Genomic DNA, 12911 nt, shown 5'->3' with positions numbered 1-12911 from the left:
CTTCCCGGGCGACCTGGCGGGGCGGCCGCGTGCGCTGCCCCACCCCCCTCCCCCCCCCCCCACACCGGGCCGGGCACCAAGGCGGCACACGTCCCCCGCCGTTCCCACGACCTGCGGCGGCGGCCGTGGCCGAGGGCGGCCGAGCCCCTCCCCGGGTCCAGAGCCCCGGTCCCCGCAGCCCGCCCGATCGCAGACCGACGGCCCCCACCCGGCAGCCAGCACCCCCGGCGGGTCCCGCGCCGCGTCCGCGCCCCGACTCCCTCCCGTCCCGGACCCCGCGGAGCGCGCGCCCCCGCGGACCCCGCGCTTCCGTTCCCCACGCCCCCCCCCGCCCCCGCCCCGGGCCCCCGGCCGCCCCCCCCCCCCCCTCCGCCCGGGCTCCCCACCCCCCACCCCCCCGCCCCCGCCCCCGCCCCGCCCGCACTCACCGTCCTGCGGCGCCCGCCTCGCTGCCGCTGCTGCCCCCGGACGGCTCCCGCGCCGCGCCCTCCCGCGCCTCGGCCCGGGCCGCGGGGCGCGCCGCCAGCCGCCCGGCCGCCGCCACCCTCCTCCAGGTCCAGGAGGTGGCTCACCGTGAAGTTCTTGCGCGCCTGGGCGCAGTCGCCGGGCCCCAGCGCGGGCGGCGGCGGCGGCGGCGGCGGCCCCGGGCCCAGCGGCGGCTTGTCCAGGGCGAAGGCGGCGGCGGCGGCGGCGGCGGCGGCGGCCGCGCTGTCCATTGCCCGCCAGGGCCCCGGGGTCGCCGGCGCGGGTGGCAGGCGCGGGTCGGAGCGAGCGCGCCCCCGCGGCCGCCCCGCGCTCGGCCCCGCTCCCCCGCCGCCTGCTCGCCCCCCGGCCGCCGCGGCCCGCCCGGCGCTGACGTCGGGGAAGCAAAACTTTCTCCCTCCCCTCCGCCGCCTCGCGCTCTCCAAGTTGCTAAAACGCGAGCTCCTCCGGCCGCACGCCCCTTCTTGAAGCAGACCTCGCCCCCTGCCTCGCCTCCTCCTCCTCCTCCTCCCCGCCGCGCCTCGCCCGCCCCCACCCTGCGGCTGCGGGGAGGGAGGGGGTCCTGCGCGGAGTCCGGGCGGGGGGGGGGGGGGGAGGGGAGGGGGGGAGGGGAGGGGGGGAAGGGGGTGTCCTCCCCGCGCCCTCCCCACCCACAATGTAAGGAGTGGGAAAGTTCAGTGTTCGTGGCGGTGGGGGGGGGGGGCGGTTGTAAATCCCCCCCCCCCCCCCGCCTCCATTCACAAAGTCCTCCTCGGGTGGAGGGGGGCGACTCTGAGACAGCTGAGGGGGGCAGGGCCAACTCCCAACTCCACCCTCATCACCCCCCCCCCACACCCCCACACTGTGCACCCCAACGCGGTTCCTAATCTTCTGGGAAGAACCCGGGGTCCGTCCTGTTCACTCCACCTGGCGGGAGACCCAGAAAGCAGCACGTTCTCAAGCTTCTGGGGTGTAGGCGCGGGCGGCCCCCAATACACACGCCTCGTAGCCCACCTCCAGGATGCTCCAGGCCCCTCCCCGGGGGAAAATCAAGCCGATAGGAAAGAGTTTCCCTCCAGAATTCCTACTTGACGCCCAGAGGACAGACAGCCAGACGACCAGCCAGGCTGACAGATGGGTGACAGGGTAAGAGAGCCGCAGGCTGGGGTCTCTGCTCTTGGTTGGTTTTTCAAGGAAAGCCCTCCAGATACCGCAGGTGTCCTCCCCGGGGACAGCTGCCTGGAGACCTGGCCCTCTGTCCTCCCTGCCATCCCTGCACGGTGGTAATGTCAGACCAACAAAAATAATAACCCCGTGGAGAGGGGCGGGAGGGGGGGGAGGCCTTCCGGGTGCCCTTCCTGGGCCTCTGCCACGGATAAAACCCAGCCTGTGCGCACCCCCCCCCCCCCCCGAGAATCTGCAGAACCGGCCACCTGGGTTCTGCAGGAGTCACCCCCACCCAGAGAGAAGGGAGGGACCCCTAAGGTGGGGCGAAGTGTCCCCCAGGTGGTGGTCACCACAGCAATCCACGGAGGTGCACACGTGGGCAGATCGAGGGTTTGGAGAAAATGGGGTTTCTCTTCTTCGGAGAGAACCGGCTGAATGAAATACCAGTCTCCGGGGCGCTCCTGGTCGGGGGGGGGGTTCAGCAGGTGAAATCTAGGGCCTGTGGACCTGGGAAGGGCCCAAGAGAGTATGTAGATCCCATTCCCCGGCATGACAGGTGGGGAAACCGAGGCAGCAAGGGCAGAAGCTCCCTCCGGGGCTGGGAGGACCATGGAAATTGTTCCGTCCGAGCCCTTCCTTTGAAGAGGGGGCCGTGAGGAGTACGGTGGTCGGGTCTCAGTCCCAGTGGCTTCGTCCCTGAGCTCGTCCTTCCATCCTGCACATTCAGAGACGTAATGTCCTGTATCTGTGTATGACGGATGGTGTTCGGCCCCCGCCTCCTGGCTTCAAATCCAGACCTTGACTTCCTCGCCGTGGGCCTTGGCAGTCTGTTTGGACTGGCTCCTCTTGGTTATCTCCTCTGTAAAATGGGCTGTTAGGGGGACTAAATAAGTTGATACGGACATCGTGGGGCACCTGCTATCCAGTGAGCACCCAGAGAGCGTCAACAATTTGTTTTTTTTTTTTCCGGCATTTATTCCTAGAAGCGTTGCAGGGCAGTGATGGGGAAGTCAGACTCCGGAGCTGGAGGGACGTGGGCCTGCATCTCTTCCCTGCCACTTGCTAAGTTCTCTCTGAGTCTGATCCGTCACCTGTACGTAGGGATAAGAAAAGAGACCAACCCGATACCTGAATTCTTGTGAGTCGGACACTGTTGCAACTAGGGTCGTTGCTCGTTTTGAAATATGTATTTATTTAGAAAGCGTGAACACGAGCAGGGGGAGGGGCAGAGAGAGAGGGAGACAGAATCCCAAGCAGGCTTCGAGGCACAGAGGCGGATGCAGGGCTCAGGCTCAGGAACCACAAGATCATGACCTGAGCTGAAACCAAGAGTCAGTCGCTCACCTATTGAACCACCTAGGCGTCCCTGGGTTTTTTTGTTTGTTTGTTTGTTTTTGTTTTTAATTTTATTGGATGTCATTGCTATTGAGTGGTTACGACCCTTGTCAGTCCTGGGGCCGGGGGCATAGGCCACTATTCCAAAGCTGAGCCCTTGAGCAAGAACTCTGGGCCTGATGTAGCCGAGGAAATGCCAGTTAACCCGGAGAAGGCAAAACTCATTACCCCCCAGGACGCGGCTAGGAAAGAAACCCATTTCCATGGTGATTGAGATCAAGGCCGGATGTCAGCCAGAGGGGGCAATGAAGGGGAATTAAGATCACAGTTGAGAACCTCAGTTCAACAAGGGTTTACTGAACCAGGCCCTGGTCCAGGCAGCAGGGATGGGGAGGAACAGGGGGGCACAGAGAGGTTCCCTGCTCTCCAGAGAAGGTTCCGCAGAGAAGGAGCTGATCCTTAATTAGTGACTCTGCTAGAGGTTGGATCCTAGGTGAGACCATGAGCTAAAGTGCCTGTTTGTCCCAGTCTCAAAAGCTCACATGCTTTAAAAAAAAAAAAAAAAAAAAAGTTAAATTCTTATCTCAGAAATAAGATGCTTGATGTGGAGATTTTAGGAAACATCAATAAAATTAAGAAAATAAAAGTGACTGGGGCCTCTGGGTGGCTCAGTTGGTTAAGAGTCTGGCTCTTGGTTTTGGCTCAGGTCATGATCTCCTGGATCGTGAGTTTGGGGAGTTTGAGCCCCACGTCGGGTTCTACGATGACAGCACGGGCCCTGCTTGGGATTCCCTCTCTCTCTCTCTCTCTCTCTCTCTCTCTCTCTCTCTCAAAATAAATAAATAAACTTAAGAAAACAAACAAGAGAAAATAAAAATTACATATGACCCGCTCCAGATGTCTCTGACACACAGTAGGTATTCAATACATGTTTTTAAGAAGTCGGTTTAATGAATTACACCGTAAGTTAACCAACTTGGATTTAAGTCAAAAATAAAAACAATAAAAATAAATAAAAGTTGGTTTAATGAAAGGAATTGAAGATAATCACTATATTTATTCAATACTGAAGATCTAGAAAAGCAATGAGACAAGAAAAAGGAATGAGCTAAAAATAATCTGAGTATATCTTTCCAGCTTATATCTGTATTCTAGATGGAGAAAGATCATCATTCATGTTTTAAAAGTCAAGCTACATTGTAACAACTGTTTATAACTTGCTTACTGTGTCTTGTCTACCACTGTTTTTTTAAATGTTGATTTATGTATTTTGAGAGACAGAGAGAGGGAGACAGAGCATGAGTAGGGGAGGGGCAGAGAGAGAGGGAGACCCGGAATCCGAAGCAGGCTCCAGGCTCTGAGCTGTCAGCACAGAGCCCGACGCGGGGCTCGAACCCACAAACCACAAGATCATGACCTCAGCCCAGGTTGGATGCTTAACCGACTGAGCCACCCAGGCGCCCCATTCCACCACTGTTTTTAATGAACCCCTAGTGATACATCATTCCCTGCTGCTAAACATCCTTACTTAGGTTCTTGCTAATAAATATCCGGATGTGGTAGACGAATAATAGCCTCCCAAAGATGTCCCCAGCATAATCCTTGGAATTTGTGGATTTGCTAAAGTGGAATTAAGGTAGCAGATGGAATTAAGGCTGCCTGTCTACCCGAAGGAGATCCTTGTAGATGACAGTGTAATTACATGGGCCCTTCCAAAGGGAAGAGGGAGGTAGGAGAGCCTCTGTCAGAGTGATACAATTGGAGAAAAACTCCACTGGCCAGTACTGCTTTGAAGAAGGAGGAAGGCGCCCACAAACTCAGGAAGGTGGGAAGCTCTAGAAGCTGGAAAAGGCAAGGAAAACAGATTCTTCCTTAAGAGATCCCCCACGGGGAGACATGCAGCACCCGCCCCCCAGCCGGGCCTTGATTTGAGCCCCGGACTCTCCGATCTCCAGAACGGAACGGTAATACGTTTGTTATCATCTTCAAGGACTAGGTTTGTGATCCTTTGTCACAGCCCAAGTAGATTCTGCGAGAGATTGAAGGCTTTCGATCATATTGCCATAGAGCCTCCTCCGGAAAGGTTGTCTCAGTTTCTCTTCCTGGGTCTCTGCGTCCCGGTTAGCACGAGGTATTTTATTTGTTTGTTTGTTTACGGCAATGTCTTTGTGGCTTTAACACAAATGAAACGTGCACATGGGCTGTCTATTCATTTTCCTCCCCACGCAGCCCGGTGTGGGGACTGGTGACCGTCGGCCCGCTGGCTGAGTTTTCTACAACCGCCTTGCGGTTCTCGGAGGAACCGTTGTGACCAGTCCCCATACGGTAAGATCTTTTTTGCACACCGGCATCACTGTGACTTCCGGCTCCTCGATGTTGTGGCCCAGAAGCTTCTGGAAGCCACTGGGTGGCCCACCCTTTATTTTCTTGTTGCTCTTAGAACCACCGTGGGGCATCGAGAACTGGCCCCTGAATCTCCTCCGCGTCCTGTGGTCAGTGCCAGTCATACTTAATTTTGACCTGTCGTCGGACTGGCACCAAATGAACTTCTTGGTGTGTGTGTGTGTGTGTGTGTGTGTGTGTGTGTGTGTGTGTGTGTTTGATGATCTTGGACTTCACCGGGGGCCCGAGGGCAGCATGATGCCAAGGAGTGAGTACCTTAGGCAGTGCTGAGGCAGAGCGGTACTAAGAAATTATTTTAAATTTGAAAGGCGTCTCCCGTTTCAACCTGCCTACGTTGAATGGCTGCGGAAGGTAAATATTTTTGGTATCTAATGACCTCTCGCGTTTCTTATCTGTAAGAGGTCCGTCTATAGTCACTACCCATTTTTTTCCTGCCATAGTTCTATTTCTTCTGGAGTTGAATCGGCGTCATTCCTCAGCCACAACAACGACAAGACACTCGACTGTCCCGTCGTTCAAGGGCAAGGCCCATTTCACAGATGGGTAAACTGAGACCGAGGATGGCACGGAATCCTACGGCTCTTCTGGTTCATCTAATCGGACCCCTGTGGCCGTGTACCCAGGAGCCTCTTCCGAAGGAGCCAGTTCAGCAGGGACAGCAGAGGCACACGGGCTGAACTGCGCTCCACTCTTGTGCGTCTGGGGAATCGTAAACAGCGCAGGCTGATGTGACTCAGACGTGACCAGGCATGACCGTGACAGATCACAGGGTTCTGTAAATATTGTGTCAGGCTGCGATCACAGCGGGGCTCCCTGCTCATCCCAGACCCCCGTCCACCCTGTGGGAAGTGGAGTCGGGCCCAACGGGGCAGGACATCTGGTTCTCTGCCTCAGCTCACTGCCCGGACTTTTCCCAGCCTCAGTTTCCCCCCTGAGGATCTCCCGGCCGGGATATCCTGCTGAAGTGACTGGTCCTCAGCTCTTGGCAAGGGTTGAACTATTATGCCCCTTTGAAAAATATTTCTGCCTTACCTGCAAATCCAAAAATTGACATGGGCTCCGTAATGGCAGCGGCTCACCTTAAACCACGTTGTCTTACCTCGTCCTCCCAACTACCGTGCGAGGAGGGGAAACCGAGACCCAGGAAGCATAAGCTCGGTGTTCCAGTAAGTTTGTCAGGCTGTTGACCATCATGCCAAGTGGTTCCATGGGAATTTAGCACTCAGAAGCTCTGTGTTTCTCTTGAAGGGTTACGGTCTCCTTAAAAAAATAAAATAAATAACACAAAAAACAAACAAAAAAACTCCGGATATAACTAGACATGGCCGACGTTGCATTTCCCTTTTTGCCTTGGCTAACCAGGAACTCCAAAGCTAATGTTAAGACATAATCGTTGGTTCTTGGGGCTCCTGGGTGGCTCAGTTGCTGAAGCATCCGACTTCGGCTCAGGTCGCGATCTCATGGCTCGTGAGTTCGAGCCCCACATCGGGGCCTGCGCTGACAGCTTGGAGTCTGGAGCCTGTTTCAGATTCCCTGTCTCCCTCTCCCTCTGCCCCTCCCCACTCATGCTCTCTCTCTCTCTCAAAAATAAACATTAAAAAAAAAAAAGACATAATCATAGTGATGTTATCTGTCCAGATGGCAAGTCGGTGTATTAGCTTCTCTTTCCTTCTCTTTCCATGTCGCCTTTTTTTTTTTTTTTTTTTTTTTTAAGATGAGCCAAATGCAGTAGTGAGAAGGGGGCGAAGAATAGAATGAAGAGCCCGATCCGTAACGGACTAAAATTGTGTTCACTCACCACCTTCGGACCCAGCCTCCACTGCCTTTTGGTTTTCCTGTTTTGGTTTCAGAGTTTGGGGGTTCAGAGTTTTTGGTTCAAAAACCAACAAGCCTTTTGGTTTTCCTGTTTTGGTTTCAGAGTTTTGGGGGCGCAGTTAGGGTTAGGGTCAGAGTTAGGGTGTTTGACACTTTCCAGCAGCGGGACTGGGTCACTTAACCTCCCTGGATTTCAGTTGTCCTCGCCTGTCAACCGGAGGGAATGACAGGGCGTATCTCCCAGGGCTCTTGCGAGAAGCAGATGAAGCCGGCCGTGTAAATCGAAGGCCTGGCATGGGGAAAATATTTGATAAACGTCCCCTGCGGGTATGAAGAAAAGGCTTTGATAAGAGCCAAGAGAGCAGAGGGAATGGCCTAAATGGGGAGACTGGACCGGACTCGAGGCTGGCCCCACTGTGGACGTGCTGTGACTTCGGGTCACGTGCCCCCCTCTCCGAGCCTCCGCTTCCCGTCCTGCCGGCAGACGGCCCGCTCTCTCCCGCTCACCGTTGCGTCCCCAGAACCTGGCATTGGGGAGAAAAAGGAGAAGCTGACGCGGGCCCTGCCCCAGCACGCAGTACGACTCCAACGTGGTTGTCCTGAGCGTGGACAGCTGATTGGGTGGCCGGGGGTCAGAACCCCCACTGCCCAGGAGACGCCCGGCCGGCATGGTGGGTCGTGCCTGGGCTGGTGCCGGGGTGGCAATAAGGCAGGTCTGGGGTCCCGAGGAGCCGGCAGGGCCAGGACAAGCCTGCATCCAGGCCTAGGGCCGAACAAGCTCCTATTGAGTGCCTACTGTATGCACGGCTCCAGGAGGGCACAGCTCACTGCACTCTAGACCCGCAGCAAACCCCTTGCCACCCGCACACTTCACGGGGAGATGGGGCAATGGGAAACGGTCCAGAACAACTCATTCCATGGGGATTTATTGAGCACCTACTGTATGCCGAGTTCCCTCCGGGAGCACCAGACCCTGGTGGGACTCCTGAGGAGGTATTCTCGTCCAGCTGAGCCGCACAGACTAAACTCGGTCGGGCCAATCACTCTGTTCCCGTAAAACACATCTTCCACGCCGCGGGCTTTGGGAGGCTGGGACCCACATGACTCCCGGGATGACCCCTCTTGTTACAGGCGGAGAAACTGAGGCTCAAAGGGGAAAGGACCCATCCCACACTGGGGATCCACCTCGCATGCAACTCTCCAGCATTCTCTTCTGGCAAACTGCCCCGACGCCCCCCCAGCCTTGCCACGAGTCAGGGGAAGGATGCCCGGGGGCCGGGGGGGGGGGGGGGGGCACAGGCTGAGGCCCGGAGAGGGCCTGAGCCTTCATAAAGGCTTCCAGAACCCTCAGGCCCTGCTCTGGCTCCCTCCCGGGCCCTGCAACATCTTGCTGTGATTACTTTGTGGCGAGTGGGGTGGGGCTTAGGGAGCTCCTCCTTGCACACAGCAATGGGGGGGGGGGGAGGGCATGTTCAATAAAAAGGGGGCAGTGGCTGAGGACCAGGCAGGGCTGGAAGGCGGGGCGACGAGGCTGTTCAGGCTCACCAGCTTAATTGGGGATATAATATTTATTGTTATTTATAACTTGCTCTTGAACCCACGGCAGGAGAGTGTGTTCGCAGCCTGCACGATCCAGGCAGGCGTTAAATAATTAAACCAAGGGCCTAATCGGCAGTGAAACTCCCCAGGGCTCCCACTTCCTTTAGTTCGCTGATTGCTGATATTTTGGGGGTGAAATATGACCATTTTTACCATCAAAGAGATCAGAGTTCCAAAGGAAAGAAATGGGGGGAAAAAAAAAAGGGAGGGGGGTGGTTCTCCCAGTTTTCTTTTCCTCTGACTTAGTGGTCTGGTAAAGTTTCTTTAGACGTGCAAAGATTTACACACCTTTCTGCAGGGAGCCTTAAATTACTCCCCCATTCTTCACACATTTCCCCCCAGCGCGGGAACAGTAAGTCATTGAGGAATGAGCAGGCCGCCCATAATCGCTCCGGCGGCCTTTGAGAAGGAGAATGTCTAATGACTTTTTTGAAGTGGAGGTCAAGGTTTTTTAAATAAAACAATCTGTATTAATGCAATTTCCTTTTTAGCTGTAGCATTGATTTTTTTTCCCCCTTTTGGGCGGGGGGGCGGGGAGCGGGGGTGGGGGGAGGGGGGGTGGGAGGCAGGGGTGGGGAAGGGCATCATTTTTCTCCTGCCAGACACTACGGCCCTAATGAGATACATTTATTCAAACTCTGTATATCATCACCCTGTCAGGGCCTGCAAGAGGGACCCCACGTCTTCCTCTGTGTTTGTTTCGGATTAGTGCGGGCCCACCGATGGCCTTGCAGATCTGGTGGCTCTTGGGGCCTCTGGCCTCTTGCTCCCGCCCTTAGTATAGCCTCGACCCTTGCATTCTGTGCCCCTGCCCCACCACCCCCCATCTGATCACCCGGATCGTAGTACAGCCCTTGGGTCCCAGATCCCCTGCCTTTCCCCACCTGCCTCTCGCTGCTCGGACCTGGTCCCCCCGGTCCCTGGAGGCCTTCCTCCCTGCACCCCGGGCCGAAGTACGGCCCTGAGGTCATGCCAATGATGCCGCCCCAGACACAGCCGAGTTCCAGTCCTAGCTCTGCCGTTCAACCCATAACTGTGGGCCAACAACCCGATTTCTCCAAACCTGCATTTCTTTATCTGTCAAATGGGGATAACAAGAGTTACCCACCCTCCCTCCCCGGGGTTGCCATGCGGCCGTAAGAAGGTTCTGCCGGGCTCCCCGAGCATCTGCCTGGTCCCCAGCGCACAGCACGTGTCCACTTACAGCCACAACCCCTGTCAACACCACCTTTACAGCTTCCCCAGACCTAGAGCAGAGCCGGGGGGCAGGACCTGGCCTCTTCCCCGCCCCCCCCCACCCCCCCCCCCCGTTAACAAGCTGGGCAGGACCTGAATGCAGGGCTCAGTACGCCTATAGACACGTTTTCACGGGGCGCCTTCTGGTGCGGGGGCCCGGCTGGGACACGGGGATGCAGTGGTGACCCAGAGAGCCCAGCAGAGAATCTAGAGAAGCAGGAAGATCCGGGGAGCATGGGGGAAGGGGTGCGGGGAGGGGGCCTTGAGCGGACTGGTGAGGCACGAGCAGGGTTCAGCAGGTGGAAAGGGCTGGGGGTCCAGGGACGGCCAGGCAGGGGACCCACAGAGGCTCCCCCCTGACCTGGGCCCTGCCGCAGCATCCCTTTTGGTCTCACCGTGACTCACTTTCCCCTCCCTGCCAAGAGCTTGAATTACATGATTAAGGGCTCCGTGTGCCCCAAGGTCATGAGACATCCATTCCACAAATGTGTGCCATGCTCCTTCCTGCGCCCCTCGGGGCTGGGCCTGGGGCCGCTCTGAGGACAGATCGGAGCTGGCTCCCACCCTCCCGGCTCCCGGCCTGCAGAAGGAAAGGACGTGGGTGCTGGATATGAGCTGGACTTCGGCATCCCAGGGGCAGGGCGTGGTCAAGGGAGGCTATGCGGGCTGCAGGGCGGGAGCTGAGTTTTAGGGGAGGAAGGGAATTAACCCCAGAGTCTGTCTGCCTAGAGCAAAGACCATGTTCTCACCCTACAGCCCTGGCTGGCAGGAACGACTGGAGCCTTGTTTGGGCCCAAGGGCTCTGGGACCCGGGGGGGGGGGGGAAGAGGGGGGAAGCTTGGAGACCAGGGGCAGGATTGCTAATGTGCTAAGGTGGCCAAAAGAGGGGACTAGGCCGGTGGCGATGGCTCAGCCATGGGGTCAAGGCTGAGAAGCTGTCCACTCGTCCCCATTCCCACGAGCACCTACTTGACCCAGCTCAGGCAAGACCCTGGGGCCCGGAGGGTCCTGCTCCTGCAACAGAGAGACCCCGATGCCTCCGTCCCCACCTCCTCTCTTAGGCAGCAGGTCCCGCCCAGGCATAGGACCCACGTTAACCGCTGCCGACTGCCCAGGCGAGGTCCGCTTGCCCTGGCTCCTGCCCGCCGGACCCGCTGAGTTTCACGCTGCGGCCTCCCCAGAGCCTCGCCCGGTGCCTGGCACTGGGGAGCGCGACACGAATAGCCACCAAGTAATTACCAACACGGTGACCCACGCAGCATGTCTAGACAGCATCCAGATGGGCCTGAGATCGGACACCAGCGCTGCCCCGCGTGTGTTCTGTGACCTTAGCTGAGTCACCTCCTTCTCATCTGTAAATGGGAGGAGCCACACCCCGCGGTGTCTCAAGCGGCTTGATAAACGCTGGCTACCCGAGGGGACCCTGGCCAGGCGTGTGGTGCTCTCTCGGCTACACGGGGGCCCTCCACCTCTTCTCACTTTTGACACCTCTGCGGCCAAACCCCGAGGCGCAGCCCTGACCCCACAGCCCTTCCTGCCGCCCCCCCCCCCGACCCTCCCCCTACATCTTTGTCTCAGCCTGTTCTGTCCCTTTTGTCTTCGTCTCCGCCGGCTTCACTGCCTGTGGTTTCTCTCCACGTCTGCCAGGAATCCTATCCCAGAGGAACCCATACTCTGGGGCTGTACTGGGTTCCTTTCTCGCAGTGAGATGGGAAGAGAGAAGGAGGGAGAGAGAGAGAGAGAGAGAGAGAGAGAGAGAGAGGAGGAAAAAAAATCAAAGCCCACATATTGGTTCCAGATGTGGCCTGCTCCCCCAGCCCTTCTCCAACTATTTAATTAAATTCCCCCAGACAGCCAGGAGGGTTTCTTAATGATCAAATTTCCCGGCTCCCCTCCACTCCGTCTCCCTGACGGATGGCCGGCAGATTCTTCCTGCGTTCGCTTTGCCAAGCAGGGCCGGTGGGGGTGGCGTGGAGGGCTTTCTGGGTAGCACAAAGAACCCTGTGCCCGCCTCTTGCCCTCCCTCCTTCCCCAAGGGATCTGAGCCATCCCTTGGTGGAGCCTGATGGGGCCTGGCGACAGCGGCTGGAGGGGGGCCCCGCGGTCCCGTCCTTCGAGCTCTGCCTCTGGGCAGGCCTGCCAGGAACTGAGGCCGACTGGGCACCAGCAGGTTTCAGATGGGGGAGTCTCTGGGATCAGGACTCTGGGCTCACGGACCAGCCAGAGATGGGGCTCAGACCTCACCGGGGGCCCTCCCCACGCCCATTTGGCTCAGAGAGGGCAAAGCCTGTGCCAAGACCACACGGACCTGCTTGCCAGGAGAGGCGGAGGCAGGGTGACCAGCATTTAGGAGGTGAGCATCTGCCAGGGAGAGCCTGGGCACTATTTCTCAGGATGGTTCCCCCACGTGGAGCTAAGAGTGTCTCTCAGTAAGCCCCCCGACTTCTGGAGCAGGAGGACACGTGGGCAAGCCTCGAGACCACCAGCTTTTTCTTCTTGGGTTTTTTTTTTTTTTTTTTAATGTTTATTCATTTTTGAGAGAAAGAGAGGGAGAGAGACAGAGTGTGAGCGGGACCGGGCAGAGAGAGAGGGAGACGCAGAATCCGAAGCAGGCTCCAGGCTCCGGGCTGTCAGCACAGAGGCCGACGCAGGGCCCGAACTCACAGAACCTTGAGATCACGACCTGAGCCGTAGTCAGACGCTCAACCGACTGACCGCCCCCAGGCGCCCCGAAACCACCGTCGTCTTGTGTAGACAGGGCAATGAGGCTGGGAAAGGGCCAGGCCCGAGCCTGGGCCCCAGAAGCCTTCCTGTCTTGGGGCGAGGGGGCCTGAAGGGCTCTGTATGGACTGAATGTGCCCCCCAGGTTCATATGTTGAAGCCCTGACCTCCGA

The 12911-nt window shown here is 57.8% G+C and overlaps 1 protein-coding gene across 1 annotated transcript in view; it reads right to left on the bottom strand.

The window, feature by feature from the left end:
* PRRX2 (paired related homeobox 2) overlaps positions 1-924 on the bottom strand; it is a 43094-nt gene extending 42170 nt beyond the window's left edge. The window contains 2 exon segments of the mRNA XM_053908408.1: positions 446-544; positions 546-924. Of these exon segments, the coding sequence (XP_053764383.1) occupies positions 446-544; positions 546-716 (270 nt within the window). The 5' untranslated portion in view covers positions 717-924.
* Positions 925-12911: the final 11987 nt, after the last annotated feature.

This window comes from Panthera pardus, unplaced genomic scaffold, assembly GCF_024362965.1.
Source record: "Panthera pardus isolate Hobbes unplaced genomic scaffold, ASM2436296v1 HiC_scaffold_20, whole genome shotgun sequence".
Classification (NCBI taxonomy): Eukaryota; Metazoa; Chordata; class Mammalia; order Carnivora; family Felidae; genus Panthera; species Panthera pardus.
Note: the sequence above shows the minus strand (reverse complement) of the source record. Positions and strands in the feature narration are given on the sequence as shown.